This window comes from Andrena cerasifolii, chromosome 13 (assembly GCF_050908995.1).
Source record: "Andrena cerasifolii isolate SP2316 chromosome 13, iyAndCera1_principal, whole genome shotgun sequence".
In the NCBI taxonomy this organism is placed as follows: domain Eukaryota; kingdom Metazoa; phylum Arthropoda; class Insecta; order Hymenoptera; family Andrenidae; genus Andrena; species Andrena cerasifolii.
The window spans coordinates 4897477-4918041 of record NC_135130.1 but is presented as its reverse complement, the minus strand read 5'-3'; the positions used below and the strand labels follow the sequence as shown (position 1 = coordinate 4918041).

At 41.2% G+C, this 20565-nt stretch overlaps 1 protein-coding gene and 1 long non-coding RNA gene across 5 annotated transcripts in view; one reads left to right on the top strand and one right to left on the bottom strand.

Annotated features, from left to right (window-relative positions):
- Positions 1 to 587: 587 nt before the first annotated feature.
- LOC143375865 (uncharacterized) lies at positions 588 to 13660 on the bottom strand. Its single transcript, XR_013086994.1, has 3 exons — positions 13561 to 13660; positions 13230 to 13483; positions 588 to 2617 (listed from the first exon to the last, which is right to left on the bottom strand). It is a non-coding gene; the product is annotated as an uncharacterized LOC143375865 (long non-coding RNA).
- Cdase (neutral ceramidase) overlaps positions 5759 to 20565 on the top strand; it is a 64693-nt gene continuing 49886 nt past the window's right edge. Inside the window, exons 1-7 of one of the 4 annotated variants that reach the window (XM_076825407.1) lie at positions 5759 to 5950; positions 13928 to 14105; positions 15621 to 15764; positions 16966 to 17142; positions 18193 to 18320; positions 18397 to 18595; positions 20344 to 20550. In XM_076825407.1, the coding sequence (XP_076681522.1) occupies positions 13959 to 14105; positions 15621 to 15764; positions 16966 to 17142; positions 18193 to 18320; positions 18397 to 18595; positions 20344 to 20550 (1002 nt within the window). In that variant the 5' untranslated portion in view covers positions 5759 to 5950; positions 13928 to 13958. Of the gene's footprint in view, positions 5951 to 9397; positions 9646 to 9817; positions 9842 to 13911; positions 14106 to 15620; positions 15765 to 16965; positions 17143 to 18192; positions 18321 to 18396; positions 18596 to 20343; positions 20551 to 20565 lie in introns of those variants that run through there. The other 3 variants (XM_076825408.1, XM_076825409.1, XM_076825410.1) reach the window with 3 other exon arrangements.

Sequence of the window (20565 nt, the reverse complement as noted above, 5' to 3'; positions counted from 1 at the left end):
GTTAGGCGTTGGAGGATTGAGTATCTGAGCGTTTGGATACTGGAGATTCGAGTATCTGAGCGTTTAGGTATTGGAGGCATAAGTATTTGAGCGTTTAGGTACTGGAGGGTTGAATATTTGAGGGTTTAGGTACTGGAGGGTTGAGTATTTGAGCGCTTAGATATTGGAAGCTTGAGTATCTGAGCGTTTAGGTACTGGAGGGTTGAATATTTGAGCGTTTAGGTACTGGAGGGTTGAGTATCTGAGCATTTAGGTATTGGAGGCTTGAGTATTTGAGCGTTTAGGTACTGGAGGGTTGAGTATTTGAGCGCTTAGATATTGGAAGCTTGAGTATCTGAGCGTTTAGGTTACTGGAGGGTTGAATATTTGAGCGTTTAGGTACTGGAGGGTTGAGTATCTGAGCGATTAGGTATTGGAGGCTTGAGTATTTGAGCGTTTAGGTACTGGAGGGTTGAGTATTTGAGCGTTTAGATATTGGAAGCTTGAGTATCTGAGCGTTTAGGTACTGGGAACTTGAGTAGCTGACCTGTTAGGCGTTGGAGGATTGAGTATCTGAGCGTTTGGATACTGGAGATTCGAGTATCTGAGCGTTTAGGTACTGGAGATTCGAGTATCTGAGCGTTTAGGTATTGGAGACTTGAGTATCTGCGTTTGGGTATTGCGATCTTGAATATCAAAGCACTCAAGTACCTACACATGCAGTGTATAACTTAGAATCCATACAGCCATTAAAAATACTAGACAATAACATATAATTGTTGCTTTAAATATTTTGCAATACCAATTTCGGGTAACTTATCAATATCTAAGGAGAAATCACTTAATCCACTACCTTAAAATTATACCAGCGTCATAAATTTACAGAATATTATGGGAAAGGAGCGTTCATGGCCACGGAATAAAATAAACCGGCTCTGAAACGCGAAAAAGTTTCTGTTCGGTGGCGAGCTTGAGATCGAATAATAATTCCTCCGGTTTTCTTTTATTGTGAAATCTCAACTTTCGTAAATTGCAACGGATGCTCACACGCAGTTAAAACGCTGCGTTCACTTCTGACAGAGGAGGCTCGGCTCGCGGAAACCTTTGTTATTTCCGCCACATTTTCAGGTGTAACAGGATCCACGGTGTCGTCGACTCTTGCTAATTATTGCGTACACGCAATGGAATGTGCACAAGTGTCACATTTAACGACGCCGGGAGCTCATTCGCATCGATATTAAGCTCCACACCTGTGTATAATTTCCTACGAACAAAAACCATGCAAATTACAAAGCTCGTAAACTTTCTGCTATAAAACCTCACAATCTACTTAACGCCCAAAAAAAAATATCACCTACTTAAGAGTAACATATTACACAACCACTACAATCGCAGAATTTGTTGCTCCTTTTCACCCTCTGCAAATAAATGTCACATCCAATTACAAATACAAGTACCTGGAGCTCGTATCAGTATTACTTCAGAATGCATTACCAATTGCGTAATCACGCTCCGGAGGCTCTCGACCGGCTGATGACACAGCTGTAATTAAAAATCGAGCGATCGCTGCCATCACCAGAAATTATCAATGCAAATTCCGGATGTTATGATTGCCACAGAGAAATGTCCCCAAAGCTCGTGTTCCTGCATAAACGAACCTAATTACCGGGACAATTGCAAAACAATCGCCATTCCAATTAACTAAAACTAGCTACCTACCTTCCACTGACACAACTCAATTCTTCTATCGCTTCTATTGAATCACTGACAGGGTTACTAAACCGACCAAAACTCAGTAGGTTAACAAACTATCCCGCCAATAGGCTACTCATCGAATTCCTAATTAGGCTACTGGACACACTACCGCCTAGCCCACTAGCTACCAACTGGGTCATCTTATTACCCACCAGCCGCTAACCGAATCGCTAATTAGCCTACTGGACGAACTACCAGCGAAACCAGCCCAATCGACGTCCAATGCCACCCAGTGCCATGGTGCAAATAAACAGTCGGCCAGCCAACTATGACCACTCTCGTTACGTAGAAATAATTTCAGCCGCTGTAACGCGGATCATTGCGCAATACTCGTCTCTCTTACTTTCTCCTGCAAGTGGCCGGCTCGCTCGGCCGACAATCGATGAAAGTGACAGTCGTTGTTCTATCGTTAGCTCTGCCACGCTGGCCTAGAGACTCAATCCACCAGCTTCGTCCTTTTCCTTCGCCTCGATAAACAGATCCTTCCACAGGGATTCTTACCCACCTCGATCCAGTCGGTCTGATCGTGTTGTTCCGCAGTGCCGTTGTGCCGTGCCAATCAAACGTGACCCAGAAACAGGAAACTTTCAAAGCTACCGAACCAGTAACGCCCGTGCTGCCGGAGCTACCAGCGACCTAGTGCTCCTACATTGTACTCGCCGAAGGGTTCTTGTACAGTGATCGAGAAACGGCATTACAGTTGTTTCGGTATAATTTTCGGCGGTCACATTCGGTCTACCGAAAGTTCGGTGAAGGTTGTGTGCGCGCTTTGGTTGTTTCAATGATCGCCTCTGCTATTGGTGCTAGGCTCTGCGATGTCCTTTCGCGCGTCACCGCTGGAGATCCTCCGCGGTCCCATCTCTCCACGACCCCTCGCTGGATCCTGCGAGCGTAGCCGAGATGACGCGACGGTAAGACGCATTCCATCGAAAGTGCAGGGGTATGACTGAGAGCGGTGCGAAGAAAGTGTTGTAAGTTTCGCGTGGAAAGTGGCCGCGTTATGAGAACTGGTCGTCTCGCGGGAGGAGGATCTATGAGGACGCCGTAGATGCTGGCAGGCTTTCGCAACGCCGGCTTCTGATGACTTCGGTAAGCATCGTTTAACGAACGTCCCAGTTCGCGCGGCTTCTGAGCGTAAATCTTGCTGATCGCGGTTATAAATATTCATATAGGTGAGGCGCTCGGGCTTCTTGCAAATTTCATTCATAAACACCGCGGATTGCGATGTCACGAGATCCTGAAGCGATTAGCCTTCTCGGCGGAGTGGCAAATCACGCGTAGGAATTGCAAATCATCCGTGAATGAAGCGGTGCGCGAGAGAGAAACGGAGCCAAGGAGAACCGGCAGCTGAGAAACATATTTTGCCGACGAAGTTGTCGGAATTTATGTTTGTGCTCTTTGAGCCGCCTCGAATAGGCAATCGTTTAAAAAGTTCCTTCGGAGTGATTTGCATAGGGCAGCTTAGGTCTTGCTGGAAATGTTTTTTGGTTACGAAATGTCCCATTCGGAGATGTCATGTGGACGTTTACGAGTGGAATAGTGGATGAGTTGCTTTATGTAAGGGATCCTGCATGATACTTTGCTGATGCATCATTGTATCCGTGAAAGGGGAATATTAAAAGAGAAAAGAGGGACTCTGGCTGCACAGCAGATTCCTCTACCAATTGCACCTTCAATTAGAAATACCTGAGGCTTGCCCCAGTTCTTTGGATTACCGAATGCATAACATAATTTTGTAACTTTGTACCGGTATAAAATTATACCGGTGGTAGCTACTTAGTGCGGAGGAAATAGTAATGATAAGTAATAAGGTTGCTAGACTTGAAAGTCCTCGAGAAATATTAATAGCAACAATAATAATTATTTTGCTAATTATATAGAAGAAGCATACCTCTTTACTTTTCAAGATATTCGCAAGAAATTGTGATCGGTAGTTGGTTTGGGTTAGATGGTTCAACGACCCCCTCCCAACTTCTGGGAGATTTACACATTTTTTATCTTAAGGGGTTACACCCACCTAGAGGTCCAGGAAAAGCATGCAAGTACAGGATTTTTTGGGGGGAAAAGTATAAGTGAAAATCATAGACAATGTTTTTCTACTAAAAGATACACCTTTTAACTATATTATTCGAAATTTTCGTGAGATATTGTTATTAACTAAAGAAGATATCGGCTTGGATATGAGTCGTGTTTTTTTTTTAAGCATTAGCTGGTGGACATTCTCTAGGCTAAACGATGCATCTGAAAGCAAAAATTCAAATAGATTTGAAAAATAAATATCTTTCAAAAGTACCTGGCGTTCTCATATTTTTAAATTTTGCTTTCAATTTTGCAATATTGGAAATACTTGCAAAGCCTTCTTGGAAAAAAGAAAAAATTTATCCACGAAACTCGATATTTCAACTTCAAACGGTCGCCCTTTTTTACCAAAATACAATATTAAAATTCGGAGAACGTCAGGTACTTCTCTAAGTTATTTATTTTTAAAATCTATTTGAATTTTTTGCTTTCAGATTTATCGTTTAGCCTAGGGAATGTCCACCAGCTAATGCTTAAAAAAAAATACACGACTAACATCCAAGCCGATATCTCCTTTAGTTAATAATAATATCTCATGAAAATGTAGAATAATATAGTTAAAAGATGTATCTTTTAGTAGAGAGACATTGTGTAGGATTTTCACTTACACTTTTCCCCCCAAAAATTCCTGAACTTGTATGCTTTTTCCGGACCTCTAAGTGGATGTAATCCCTTAAGGGGCCTTCCTAATCATGCGAAATTTGGGATTTTTTTAAAACAAAACTATTGAATAAAATCATCCGTTGTAATTGTCTGAAATAGAAAATTTAAAATGTTGTGTAATCTGTATAAGTGTGGCTATCGTCTGAACTAGATTACATGAGAAATAGTTACTGAAAACTAAAAAAAAAAATGGCAGCTTCTAAAACAGACATCGATTTCTGCAAAAAATTCGCTGGTTTTTTAAGTCGCAAAATTCTGATTTTGCAAAAACCGACTTAGTTTTAGTAACAATGAGAATAGGACATCTACTGAAGATATGTACCAAGTTTGAAGTAAATCGGATGATTAAATTTTTAAATTTCATGCTTACCAATTCGAACAACACCGTTTTGAGAAAAATGCGTTTAAAGTTTTAGGTACCCCCATTTTTAATTAATTATTTTTTTAAATGTTGCCTAAATATGTACAAATACAGACACAAAGTTTTCAATTAATATAATTTGAGAGTTTCTCTTAAAAAAAATCCCAAATATCGCGTTCCTTTTCAGGCCGTCAAAATAGGGGACCCCTTAAATCTCCCAAAAACTGGCGGCCCCCTCCTGGGGGGAGCTAACTAACCCAAACCAACTACCGGTCACAGTTGTTTTACAAATAATTCGAGAACTAAAGCCGAGTAGCGGTAACATGTCTAGTACAAATTTGTTCAGAATGTTAACTATGACAACATATTTCAAGGTCATCAAAACCGGTGAGGTATGCCCTCTTCTATATAATCACCCAATTCCCTCACCCACTGAAATTCTCCAAACAACTCCAATACTTCTTACCCATCGGACATTCAAGTCCCCAAAGCCAACCCGTTAATAATAAACTACCAACCGATTGGCGCCACCAGTTTCAACCCGAAACACAATTTCCCCACCCACCGAAATTCTTCAGGCCCATCCGGCTTCGTTCGATATTCAAGCCTCATCTCTCAGGCTGAGCCGTCTCCACTGATCCCCCGACGGACGGCGCATTAGCTGAGCTCGCCTCGTGGGTCAGATAGTAAGCAGAGATAGGGACAGCGTTAACGAGCCGGTCGGACTCTATGGATCTCCTTCAGCATCCCCCCCTCCCCCGAGGAGAAAGAAAAGCACAAAGGAAGAGAAGGAAACAGAGCGGGAGTCGTTCGTGGCTCCGGCGACAGAGAGCGAGACACTGCACCATGAGAATAGCCGTAGGACCGTTTCCGTTTTCCCCCCCTCGGGCCTCGTGCCGCGCTAAGTCCGAGCGTATTTGATGCTCGAACCGAGTCATCGTGGTGACGGCCTGGCGGCCCGGTTGCTGCTGACCTGCTGTTTCATCCGTGGTCGTTCTCTGATCGTCGGCGCTTATTCATCCACGCTTTTGTTCGCGATCCACGGATTCCTCTGCCTCGCGGTTAGTCGTCTCACCACGCGTTGCCGATCATGGGCCCGGGACAATAACCAGCGTAAGTACTTCTGGTGAACGTGGCCGAGGAAGATGGTGAGAACGTGTTCCCGTGATAATCGTTATCAACGCTGGATTGAACACCACTCTCCGTCCCGGTAGTGGTCCCGGTGGTGGTCGCTCTTCAACACCGCAGTCCGCCAATATTTGAGCAACACGCGTCGACCATGTGTTTGCGCGAGCCCGCGTGAACGATGATAAGAGTGACGGTCCCTGCCACGATACGACGGGTCCACCTGAGTCCACGAAGATTACGCTCCTTTTGCATAATATCGACACATCGAGGATCTGTTTCGATCGCTCTGCTTGAGCCGTTTCTGGGTCACGCGACGATCTCGGCCTTGGGTAACGTGGTCCCGCTCTTTCTGGCATATTTGCGCCATTCGTTTCTGCTCGAACTAGGTGGCTCGCCTTTCCTGGACCCTCGCAGTGGATGCTAGAATCATCGATTGTGAGCTAGATTTAGCTGCTAGAATGTGTGACTTTCTTTGTTAAGGGGAGGTCAAAACGCTTGAACAAATAGGTGATTTTTATGATTTTTTTACACGAAGAGATTGTAATATATTCTAAAACTTGTTTTTGGTTTTTATTAATACACTCTTTAGGGTGCGCGACAAATTTTTGTTTCACGTTTTCGGTCTTGTTGCAATTTCTAGGTGGCGCATATTGTTAGCGCATCGCTGCCACAAAGAGATGCCTAAACGGTGACCGCGGTTTCAGAAGATCTAATGAACCGATTCAAAAGAACCTTGAGGCATTTGATGCGCAATTGGACTCGCTATCGCGTCATCATTTAACATTATTTTTTCAAACACGGGTCTCTTTTTTATCTGCAAATTTATGCGTAAAAGTGGCGATTTTTGCACTATTTCGTTCAAATGCGATAGCCATTGATATCGATTTTACGAAATTTTTGGGGTTTTAGATTTTAAAGGATCTTGTGATTAAATTTCGTGGTTACCGTATAGGCATTCTCTTTTTGGCAGCGCTGTATTAAGCGCTACCTAGAAAATCCATTAACACCGAAAACATGAAATAAAAAAATTTCTTTTTACCCTAACGAGTGTATCAATAAATGTCAAAAACATTTTTCAGGATATATTGTAACGTCTTCTTGTAAAAAAAATCATAAAAATCACCTATTTATCGAGTGTTTTGACAGGAGGGTCCCTTTAAGTGGGTACAGAACTATTGGACACGTAAAATCGATGGTTTCTTTTGTGTCGGATTGCTTATGTAATCATTATAACCGCACTTTTCACAGTTTATTGTGGACGCGTTTCCGAGTAATTGCCAAAAAAAAAAAATTGTCAGAATGTTCAAATTTGTTGACATTATTAAGCGCTGAAGACGATCCTGCGCAGTGCGCAGCTGTAGTCGGTGTACGTAGTATCAGGTGAACCAATCATCTGAAAGCAAAATCCTTTCGGATGAGTAATTTATACACCAAAATCTACAGCATGGAACTTGACTGGCGAATTTAAACAAAAATTGTGAAAGTTACAGACGAATCAATTCTTTCCACATTTTTACGGAAGAAAATCGTGTTTAATCGTTTATAAAAAAATTGATAAGCATCCAATGTTGACGCGGAAATTCCATGCTATAGAGAAAGGAATTCTACATCTCCAGTTAAAATTTCAAGCGAAAATATTATTTCGTTCAAAAGTTATGATGTACGCGGTGATGTACTCAGTTACGTTTAGCGCTATAATTTCCATAATTATTCGAATTTCCTCATAAAACTTGTAAATGTTTGCAAAGGATGACACTTTCAGAATTGATAGTAATTAAAAAATCGATTTTTCGAGATTTTAATAGTTCTGCACTCCCTTAAGGGGTTATGCCTAGTCAGACGGTCGAAAAGAGGCGAAGATTTGTGAATTTTTTTTGAAGAAGCGAAAGCGTATATTTTTACAGAACTTTTTGCGCTTAAAAGAGCAACATTTAAAGAACATTTGGTAATTTTTTCGTAGAAAAATATTTACGTTTATAATAAAATAACATGCGACATCCAAGAAGCATTTTTAAAAATTTGGTGTTGCGGTGAGCATTGCCATTTTTGCAGGAAAAAATTAGGATTTCAACTTTAAATAGCCGCCATTTTGTTTTAACTTAATATTTCGGAAAATTCTCTCCGTCAACCTGAGGATACATTAATATACTAACGAAATCTTTTTTGTTTTTTGATTTTAAATAATCTAGTTCCGAATGGCAGTGCTCACCGCGAAAGCAAATTTTTAAAAATGCTTCTTGGATGTCGCATGTTATTTTATTATAAACGTAAATATTTTTCTACGAAAAAATTACCAAATGTTCTTTAAATGTTGCTCTTTTAAGCGCAAAAAGTTCTGTAAAAATATACGCTTTCGCTTCTTCAAAAAAAATTCACAAATATTCGCCTCTTTTCGACCGCCTGACTAGGCATACCCCTTAAACAGAAAACAATTGCTATAAAAAAATTCGCTAATCGAATTTGTAACTTGAAATTCGTGGAATGGGACATTGTCAAATTCAGTCCCCCAATTGACATCCACGGGATTAAATGGGCTGCATGGTTCCTCCAAGTGTTCCACCTCGAAACCGAGAGTGCTCCCTGTTTCGAAGCAGGTGGCCACTCTGAAGGTCGTCGAAAAAATTTGCACGGTCCCAGTCGCAAGATCGCCTCTGAAAAGTGAAAGCGAAGAACACTGTCGAAATTCCCCAGCATCCAGCCGGCAAGCACGTTCGATCTGCTCAGTTGATCGCCAACCGAACTCCGTGATTCGCGCGCGAGAGAAAACGTCCTCCCTCGATTGAAATCGAAAGCCACGATCTAATCCTCAACTATCCCGAAACAGTGTTGACACACCTGAAATTCGGGAACGAGTAACGAATTCGATCCTCCATCGCAGAAAATTCGGTTCGACCAACCGAAATCGAATAAAGCACAATTCCTCTATTTACGTAATTCTCCTTCATTGTGCTACCGATCTTTAGCTTCATCTTTCACGTATCAAAAGGCTGCCGTTGACAAATCCATTTCCCAGTTATTATATATTATTATAATATACAATATCATATTTATTTATAATAATAACGTGATCTCGATTTTACTATAAACTTAACGAAGGCTATCCAGTGGATAGGTTCTCAAGGTTTCCGAAATTCGTTTCCCTGTTAACCGAAACGAAGAATTCGGGAGGTCAGGCAGCAACTGTTTTCATTTCCGATTTTCTGTATCGAGATACCGATTCTAAAGCCTTTCTAAGTTTCGATAGAGATCCTAGGGCCACCTGCACAATCGTATTGTTCGCTGATTCGCGGTGAAAGGTGGTGCAGTAGGTCACTCGGTAGATCGCACCGAACGAATCTCCCACCGTTGGACCTTTGAATTCTCGTTGGAGGCTCGAGGTTGCACGTCGATCGTCACGAACCGCGATATCGTCCGAAGAAAGCAGAGACCTAGAAGCTGCGCGTCGGTTGTGCAATATAGACCGACGACGGTGTCGTCTGGATTAATTCGGTTTGAATGGCGTAGCTGTGGCGGATGCAGCCGCAGAGCGTTAGGATCGAGCTGAAACGATGATTCAGAACGGAGGAAGCGTGGCGCAGTCTCTGACTAATCGCGTCGTAAGCCGTGATCTCTCCTGACAACAGGACTCGCTAAAAACACAGTGGAGGTGCGCCTGACACCCTTCGAGACTTCCTAACTCGGTGAGTCTCTCGTCGCACGAACTCCTCTTTCTATTTGCCGATTTTTAACAACCTTCCTTTTCATTGGGCAATGAAAGAAAAAGTGTACACTGATGTGGCGAGCTTCGCGCGGAGATCGCAGCTGTGCAAGCGTAGGGATTTTAATGGCAGCGAGAGTGTTTGAGCTCTTCGTTTGCAATGCTGTTGTTTGGAGTAGGTATGTAAATGCCGATATGTTTGATGCGATAAGGAATCATTTTTCTCTTTGCTTCGAGGAATGATTAGAGTATTGCGATTGAGAGTAGCTTTTTTTTTTAATATTCTGAATTTTCGTGAGGGGATTCGATTTCTTGTGGTGGAGGATGTATATAGTACCTACTGGATGTATTTGTTGCATTGCTTTCTAATTTATGTGGAACACAGTTTTCGTAGCAATATGATTGTTAAAATGATTCGTATCCAAATTGTTTTGATCGAGATAGTGAGCTACATATTTTTGCAATAGTATTTTCCTGGTAGTCATAATAAGAGAGGTACGTGTAAGTGATAACGAGTGATGCAATAAATATTTCCGCTGCTGTAGGTCGTATAAATAGAGGCCGAATTGCATCATTAGGGTGATTAGAGATCGAGAGGGAAGTGATAAGGGAAATTGCATGGTGCCCCTTGGCGATTTACCATCACGTAGTAGCATTGTGCCCTTATCCATGATTCGACCTGTATGTATTTCTTTTTTTTTTTAATCTTTGTCCCCGCATAACTTTTCAGCATATGGACCGATTTTGATGATCTCTTTTTTATTCGAAAGAGGGCGATGCCAACTGGTCCTTTCCAACTCTGCATCAATATTGGCTAAATGCTTTGCCAGTACTGGTTAATTCAAAATTCGCCTCGTTACATAATTTGTATTTCATGTGTTATCGCATTTCAGAGTTTTTCTGCGCATTGAGTTGTAGACCCGATATAACGAATTTGAGACGCTTATTTTTGGAATATTCCGATTCTAGCGCACGGTTCTTTTTCGAGCAGCCCTTTGTGTAGGTCACCTCATAATTTTTTACATTTATATTTTTTTAAAGTCGGTTTGAATTTTTAAATTTTTTTTATTTCTTACTTTTTAGTTCTTTAAGTAAAGTTCTATTAAATATAGTTATATATAACTTTAAAAAAATAAAAATGCACTGTATAGAATTATACTTAAAGAACTAAAAAGTAAGAAATAAAAAAATTTTAAAAATTCAAACCGACTTTAAAAAAAATAAAAATGCACTATATAGAATTATACTTAAAGAACTAAAAAGTAAGAAATAAAAAAAATTTTAAAATTAAAACCTACTTTAAAAAAATAAAAATGTACTAAAGGTAACAATATTTTTTCCCTTATTTAATCTACGACTCTCATTTTTTTTGAGTCGGCGCCAGATTTACACACTGTAAATGATGAGGCGCTGACATAAAAAAATTGAGAGTCGTAGATTAAAGAAGGGAACTAATTATTTTTTACTTTTTAGAGCATTTTTATTTTTCTGAAGTCGGTTTATTTTTTTTTTAAAGTTTTGCTTAAGATGCTAATCACAGCTTTTTCATTATTTGCAACTTATACAGTCCTTGCGAAAAATGATATTCGTTTCAAAGGTAGATACATTAATATTAGTTTTCGCCTTCATTTTCTTGTCTATGCGCAGCTTAATATTCGTTAGTTTCGTTCTCATTTCAAGTTCCGATTTCACTAAAGCAGCAAGTTATTTTCTTCCTACGAAGGCATTCCAAGAACCCTTCTCATTTTCCAAGCAACCAGAATCGTCAGCCCAAAAACAAAACTTCAAACAGTCTACTAAAGGAAAGTAATGTTAAGTCGCATTCCCACATGCGCCACGAGCGCTTTTCTATATCCTCAGGAGCACGATTTCAAGCGAAACACCCGATATAAAGAAAATTTTCAAATTTAAAAATAAACTATCGGCGTGAAAATTCCCAGATAGAAGGCATGCGAAACAAAGTGCATCGGGGCGTGAAGCGCGACAAGGTGTGGAATTTCTGGTAATCGTGCGTCAGTGTCTCAAACAATGGACATTCCTTCCGACAAAGAGCGATACGATTATCCGAACTGCAGGTGCAGACAGCGATTGTCACGTGACACGATCCTCTGGGACACTTATATGGAGTGTATCGCGAATCGTCGACCACGTAATCCGATCACGTTACGGTCTGCTTACGCAAAATTGTCCCAGACAAACGTCACGCGATTTTTGACCGTTCCTTTGGCCGTCTGGCGCCTCCTTCTAATACAGTTATGGCGGAAAGTGTTACGACTAACCGTGCCCACCTCGACGGACACTAATGATCGCGCCGAGACAATGTCGTTCGACCGACGAAATGATTGTCCAGTTATCGTGTGAGCGTAATAGCTGTGCACGATAAGAAATTGCGCAAGTAAATTGCTTCAAACATGCTTGTCGGTGACGAACAACATCGAATGGAGTAGTAACATATGAAAGCTACCTATCCACCTAAGGTAAATTCGTTTAAATTTTGTGTAAAGTTTCTGTGGTTGCCGCTGCGTCTGAGAAAGAACATTTTCTAAATGCTTTGTGTGCGCAAGTGGGGGCGCGGCTTAAGACTGTTCGACACTTGAAGTTGTTAGGTGGAGGATCTTTAGGGCGAGGCTCAGACAATAATTCTGATGCTCAGATAAATTTACATTCTGTTTTTCAGTCTGTATAGCTTTGGAAATACTGAAACCTTAAGCCGCGATCCCACGTGTGTAATGTAATACGCGCAATCCACTTCGGACACCCGTTTCCTGGTCGATTTTAGTACTCGAAAGTCGATCGAGTAGCGAGATGTGGTTACGTATTCACTGTTCGATACTTCGACGAATTATACTTTCACGGATTTTTCATTTTTTAAGGGAAGATCCCAAACTCGGATTTTTAAAAAATTCTGAAACTTTGTGATTATGTAGGGGATTTCCTCCTGATTACAGCGCAATTTTTGTTTTCTGCCAAAATTCACTCCATGGGGGTGAAATTAACCCCTGAAGATTCGGCTACTTTTCGATTTTATTTTGTAACTCGCAATCTGTAAGAGATTAAAGAAAAGTTTCAAGACAAAAGTTTTTTAGAAATTACAGTGTACATATATTGTACATATTACTAGCAGTATACAGTAGATACTAAATGAAGGGTAAGGGGAAAAAAAGAGGAATGTTCATTTTTTGTGATTTATAGCATATTTTGTTGGTGGCAACTGGGACTACAGAAATGTCGAATCACAACGGGTTATAAAGTTCAAATGCCCCCGTAAGATGACGTTAAACTTTTGGTATATCTACTGGTTAAGAACAGCTAATGTCCACTCTGCCCGGGAACGAAACACTTAATTTTCTCGATAAATCTATTTTGTAGCATTCCCTGTTTCTCCCCATATCCTTCAAATGTAAATACAGATTGTTTTAATTGAATTTTTCAATTATTCTTTTTCATTTTAAATAAATCGTGAATATTTTTAACATTTTTAAATAGTAATACAACCTTAATTTTAGTTGCATACAGTAATAATATTGGAACGTCTATTCTATTCTCAAGCTACTAAAAGGTCATTACCATTTTTAACATATGCTGGGCAACCTGATACCCCGACCAGTCCTCCACCGTGTGGTTGAATGTTATTTGCTTTCCTAGGACAGTCTTGAAATTAGTCAATCGATACTTTTACTCTAGGAGCTGTCCCTTTTCCCAAGCCCCTTCTGTTCTCCTGGCTAGACCCTGTACCACCCTTAAGCCACGTCCCCACGTGTAAAATGCGTACCGCGTTTGAAAAGGGTTCCCCGTCAATTGCTTCATTTGTACCCCTCCACCTGGGAACAATTCCGCTAATTACCACCACACACACATCCCATCGTCCACCCACTCAATCTCCATTGAATCTCCATACAAATTGGCAGCAGGACAGCTGTCCCCTTATCACGTCGACGTCCTTCCGCGCCTATCCCCCGTCGTATCTAATTATAAATAACACAGCTGAGGCATCGAACACGCGAACGATAAGCTCGATTTATCGGTCGCGCGATCGTAAATATGGCCAAGCCCGAATAATTCGCTCCCCGCCTCTGGTTATCGATGGCGTACGTGTGTGAAACAGAAAGAAAGAAAGAAAAAAAAAGGAAAAGGGGAAAGGAGGAAAATAAGACTCTCCTCTATCGACCTTCCGTGAACGATTCCCCTTATCTTTCGCGCGATCGGCGATGGTACTAAACACCGTGGGAAAGGGAAACGCGACACAGTCGATTCTTTGGTTTCAGCGCGATCAGAACGACGGGGCAAGAAAGCTGAATGGATACACAGGCCGCCAGACGATTGCAGATCCTTGGCCTGATCTCGCTATGGGTCCTCCAGGCCGCAGTGCCCGGTGCGGATGCGTCCTACAGCATCGGCGTAGGCAGAGCTGACACCACTGGGCCCACTGCTGAAGTCGTTTTTGTTGGTATCCCATTCCAGACACCTACCACTGATTCTTTTGCCTCGCTGGTCGATCTTGATCGCCGAAACTCGCCAGCAGCGCATGAGGCTATCAGCGCAATAGTGGCGTAACCCACGATTTTGGGTAAATTGATATTTCAGCCTGCACCACTTTTTATACAGCAAAATTTTAATTCTATAGCATCCTGAGCAACCCTACAAAAACATACGCAAAATTGAAGCACAAAAACGTGTTTTTCCACTGAGCATTTTGATGATTTACGTCGCAAAATACTGGCCTGTGCAGCCTTGGTTATTAGTATATATACTAATAATATACACCTTAGCAATTATATTTTGTAAAAAATCATACCTTTGTACTTGAAACTAGACCTTTTAAGCAACGACTTTAAAACGTCAATAATTTCATTAGCCGTTATCTGAAAATTAAAGTTTTGGGGTTACGCCACTATTGCGCCGATTGCCTCATATAAAGTTTTTTTTTCATTTCTGTACAGGTTGTTAAAAAAGTGGTGGTCACTACTTTCAGGGGTGAAAAGCTTGCTGCAAAATTGTTTATACCGTTTAAAATGATTGTAACCCTTCGTGGTTACGCCTTCTTATAATCACAAATTGGCCACGTGGAGTTCGCGGAGATTTTGAGTGCCATTTTCGTATTTTTGAATCTTTTAACTTTTCAGTGTTAATTGTACATTCGTACAGATTAAAAAATCGTGCTCTAGTAGTCTGTTTCTAGCAATGTAAATTTTGATGTGATGAAATTTGTAGGTGAAAAAATAGTTGTGGAAAAAAGCGATTTTTTTTGTTAAAATTGACTAAATTTTTAAATTTTAATATAAAGGTATAAAAGCTTACAGAAATATTGGCAAAGAATAAAAATTGACTGGGGTGCGATGCACCCCGTGCGACCACGAAGGGTTAATTTTTTTACATAGCCTATTCTGCTCGCTTAAAGGAGAAAAAGTTTAAAAAGAACCATACGTCGCAAACACATCGTTTCCTAAACAAAATTTGATAATGTTGATATAAAAAAAATAACTTTAATTTTCAATGATATAAACAATTTGGCAGCAAGTTTTTTACAAATCTCCACCGATCCAGAGGTGTGGATTCACCCCTGAAAGCAGTGACCATCGCTTCTTTCAAACCTTACACAGTGATGACAGCAATAATTAAATTTGATATTCGTTATCGCGTGCTAAGTAACTTCCAGTGTCAGCTTCAGGTATCATGTTGGAATATTTAGTGTGTTCTGAGACTTCTGAAGAATCCTATGACTGTAAAGCTCGTTTTTATCAATTTATGGTTTACTGCAAATCATCAGACAAATATCATTTCAAATTATTGTTTAGTTGAATGTCATTGATCGTACCTCTTTCACCACAAAGCTAAAGGAAATAACTTCTAGCGAGTAGAAGGAGCAGAGAACGACGTAGGAATGCGCAAACAAAAGAATCTTGCCTTCCCGTTGCGGGTGGCTAGCGGCAGGCTTCGAAAGAATTGTTTGCTTTCCAGATGGGCTACGCGAAAATCGATCAGAAGGGATCAGGACTGCATCTGCGAACATTCTCTCGCGCGTTCATCATAGACGATGGCGAGCAGAGGTTCGTCTTCGTCAGCGTGGACAGCGCCATGATGGGGAACGGCGTTCGCGAGTCGGTAATCCTCTGCTTCCTCTTCTTTTCTTTCACAGATTCGTCGATTTCACTAAATCGTCCCTCGATTTGAACGTCTCGCGTCAGTGGCCTTCGATTAATTCTCTGCCCTATTGAACCGATCCCTCGAGAATATACCTTCGTTTTCTGGACAATTGCCTTACGGTATGGAGCCTAACAGTAGCATTTAATCAGGGCTATAAGCTACCCCGTCACTTCCCATCAATTTTTTAATCGAAATTTAAACACTGCCTGCCCTCACAGATTTTGATGGCCTTGAAATATGTTGTCAGAGTTGACATTTGGAACAACTTTTTCCTATACATGCTACCGTCGCTCGGGTCTAGTTTTCGAGATATTTGCAAAACACTGTTTTCGGTAGTTTTCGAGATATTGGCAAAAAACTGTGATCGGTGGTTGGTTCGGGTTAGATGGTGTAGCCACCAACAAGTTGACAGCACCCCAAAAGTTGACAGCACCCCAAAAGTTGGCAGCACCCCGAAAGTTGACAGCACCCCAAAAGTTGACAGCACCCCAAAAGTTGACAGCACCCCAAAAGTTGGCAGCACCCTGAAAGTTGACAGCACCCTGAAAGTTGACAGCACCCGAAAGTTGGCAGCACCCTGAAAGTTGGCAGCAACCCAAAAGTTGGCAGCAACCCAAAAGTTGGCAGCAACCCAAAAGTTGGCAGCAACCCAAAAGTTGGCAGCACCCCTCGGGGGGGCCGCTAAATCATCTAAACCTAATCCAAACCAACTACCGATCACGATTTTTTGCGAATATCTCGGCAACTAAAGCCGAGTGACGGTAACACATATAGGAGAAAGTTGTTCAGAATCATGTCCCCCGACAATATATTCCAGGGACATCGAAATCGGTGCGGTCCTTTGGTAAATAATTACCAATGGTTCATTTGGTAATAATTTCGTTAGAGAGAACCAGCAGTGATATGAATCGCCATCAATATTTGTTTCTGCTTTATTGATCAATCTATTTATCTCCCCTCCCCCCCCCCCCCCACCCCCCTGAATGAAGGAACATAAATTTTTATCGATGACACGTTGCCAGCTGATAAAACAAGATCGCAACAGTTCGAAAATGCTTAGATATTCGAGGATAGGTTTAAATTGAACGCGAGTCATTGAACTTCGTTGACCCAGTGACATCTCGGATGAGTTATGATGACACTGTCCTTATTGCCTCAGGTGCTGGACAACCTACAAAAGCAATTCGGCAATATCTACACAGAGAAGAATCTGATGATCAGTGGCACTCACTCGCACTCCACCCCGGGTGGCTTCATGCTGGACCTGCTATTCGATATCACGGCCTTCGGCTTCGTTCAGGAAACGTTCGATGCGCTTGTTAAAGGGATAACAAAGGTGAGCGTCACGCGAACCACGTTTGCTTGTATACATTTTAGTAAAGCAATAATTTCACGTCGACGTGTTTTCAGCACAGGTGGTTCCTAATCTAGTGAACCCACAGACACATTTATTGTACCATTAAATTTCATTAGTATCAGAGGGTTCGTTATGAAAAATCAACCCCTTCTATAATATTAGGTTGGTGTATATGAAATTGCCATTTTGGGTAGGGAAGTTTGAATGAAAATATTTTTTGCCTTTTAACTGTTTTATCTTTTCTGAGGTTCAGTGACATTTCTCGAGTTGTAAACCAGCATTAGCGATTGAATACCAGGTGGGAAGAAAACGTTTTTGTTACAAATCCGGAATTTCACAGGAGAGCGTTTTAAAGATTCTCAATATATTATTAATAATTATTTTTAATAATAAATTATTATTAATAATAATATTATTATTATTAATAATATTATTATTATTAATAATAATATTATTATTAATAATATTATTATTATTAATAATAACCGGCGGGAAAAACAGTGTACCTATGTTACATTTCACAAAAGATTTTTTTTTATGAAATACCTACTAGCTTTACTACTCGGCTTGGCCCGAAATTTAGATTCGGATTTTTTTTAAAAAAAAATTTATTTATTTTTTGTCAAAATAGTCACATTCATCTGGATTACCTAGGCATAACGAGCTAGGACACATTTCGTGACCCCGGAGTTTACCGTTCGGAAGGTTTTAGCCGACAGACAAACACACAGACACTTCCTGCCTTATATATTAAGATTCTTATTAATATATTGAGAAAGTTTAAAACACTCTTGTGAAATTCCGGGTTTGTAACATACAACATCTTTACCGCCAGGTATTCAACTGCGTTTGTATCCCTACCATAAGAAAGGAACATTTGCGGTATCTACAATAGGCAAATTCATATGCACCATCTCAATATATTACTTCTTCTCTATCATTATCAAATAGCGAAATATAAAAGTGTTTTAAGATCGATAGACTCCATTCTTCCACACCAGTTCCAATGTTAAATTGTAAACATTCCAGAGCATCGAACGTGCCCACGATTCCATCGTGCCAGGTCGGATCTTCGTCAGACATGGGGAGGTGCTCGGTGCCAATATCAACAGAAGTCCTCTGGCTTACCTCAATAATCCGAAGTCAGAAAGGGATAGGTGAGCAGTCACACGCACAGACGAGCCAACGGACTGTCCTATCGTCGAGAATTTAATTCATCTTCGTTATCCTCAGGTACAAACACAATGTCGATAAGGTCCTGACGCAAATGCAGTTCATCGGGGCAGACGACAAGCCGTTGGGTGTGATCAATTGGTTCGCAGTGCACCCGACTAGCATGAACAACACCAATCACTTGGTGTCCAGTGACAACGTTGGCTATGCCTCGATCCTCTTCGAGAAATCCATGAACAAGGATTCCTTAGTTGGCAAGGTGAGGCTGTTCTTGTGGTGTGCTAACTTAAAAGGTTGTGCAATGATTAGAATGGGATAGTGTAGTAGCAGTAGTACCTACAGTGGGTAGTTTAGACATTTTCCAACTGCATTGTTAGAAGGAATTAGGGAGAATGAATAATTATTTGAAACCTTTGAAGTTTCTAAGAATCTTAAAAGATCTCAGAACTGGTAGGGACTTTTGTGAGCAGATCAGAGACTTAAAGGTTCTCTAGGGTCAGTGTAATTACTGTGATGATCTATCGGTTACTTAACTTCGTCAGAGGCCTGAGAACACACTGCTATCATCACCAATAATGATTCACTGACCTGGTGATCTATTATTCTATTGATCACTCTCAGATTTAATTACGAAATCAGATGCACTGTGGATGAAACATGCAGAAAATGTATTTTCTGACCTCAGAAGGGAACACCGCAAATCCTTACTCGCCGATTGGAACGTAACTTAGTGAGTTTATAGAGTGACTCAAGACAAAAACAACGGTGTGCTTCATTCGTACCCAATCGCCCTTTACGGGTGTTAAAAATAACCTCAAAGTCAAATAGGCACCTCCACTTTTTCGCGTATAACTCCTAAAGTATAAGAGACAGCAAAAAATGTTTCAAACAAAAGCTTAATGGTACAATAAGCGCTGCAAACTTGCGTTGACAAAATTTAAAAAAAAAAAAATTCGGCAGGTATTTATCTTTTTTACACTCTTTTAAAAAATTTGTTAACGCAAGTTTACAGCGCTTATTGTACTATTAAATTTTTGTTTCAAACATTTTTTTCTGTCTCTTATACTTTGGGAGTTATACGCGAGAAAGTTGGAAAACCTATTTGTCTTTAAGGTTAGGTTGCACACCTCCGAAGGGCGATTGGGCCTTCTTGTATTGGGATCTGACATGGTGGCGGGGCCTAGCCAAGATGGCGCCGGTATGGGTACAAGCTACATGTGTAGTAATTGCAATAATGTAGTTTTTTGCGGAAATGTTCCTTTCTATGCAGAGTATGTGTGATTGGGTAGGTTCATATCCTGCCCAGCGGAATTTTATGCAACGGCACGAGGACGGACAGGGATTGATGTGTACCCAACAAGCGCTTCTACTTTCCGCCACCAGATGTCATGGTGACGGATGTCAGGTCCCAATAAACCCACAAAGTTGCGTTCCAATCGGCGAGTGCGGGTTCGCGATGTTCCCTTGTCAGCTTCAGTGAGCCATAGATAAGTTCCTTCGAGTACATCGCAATAAAAGTTTACCCGTGAAATGGGAAAAGGTTTCGCTAGACCAGATACACACAAGCCCATGTCGCGAAAGCGACGCCCAAAATACAGTTGCCTCTAACCGTTTCAAATTCGCCTACAAACCGGTAGGACACACAGTTCACGTCGGAATGTCGAGCGAATCGTTTCGTCCATATTTCCATACACCGTAACGCAACTTCATTCGGAACTTTGTCAAGCCTGATCCATTAAGCCCATTAATTCCCGGCCAGACAATTACTCGCGCAGCTAGCAAAGCGACTTTAACTTTCCACTCCCACGAAGATGAATTAAATTTTTCATCAAACTTGGAAATGACTTGTCCGACTGTTACCTGGAGTTTCAAATAAAGTTCCACCAACGCTGAGGGGTATATTGGAAACAGCGAGCGCGAATGTGCTTGTGCGTCGCGAGGAAAGTTCGCTGAAAAGGCGCCCCCCCAACTGGAAGCTGTAATAGCGACGTATTCGTTGGAATTTAGGGGCCATTCGTGGCTGCGTTCGCATCCACCAATTTGGGCGACGTTTCGCCCAACACTCGTGGCCCCAAGTGCGAGTTCTCGGGGAAGAATTGCTCGGAGCAGTACACTTGTCCGGGGAAGAAGGAGATGTGCTTCGCCTCAGGACCCGGTAGGGACATTTTCGAGAGCACCAGCATCATCGCCAACAAGATCTTTAAGGAATCATGGGTGAGTCTGTGCTCT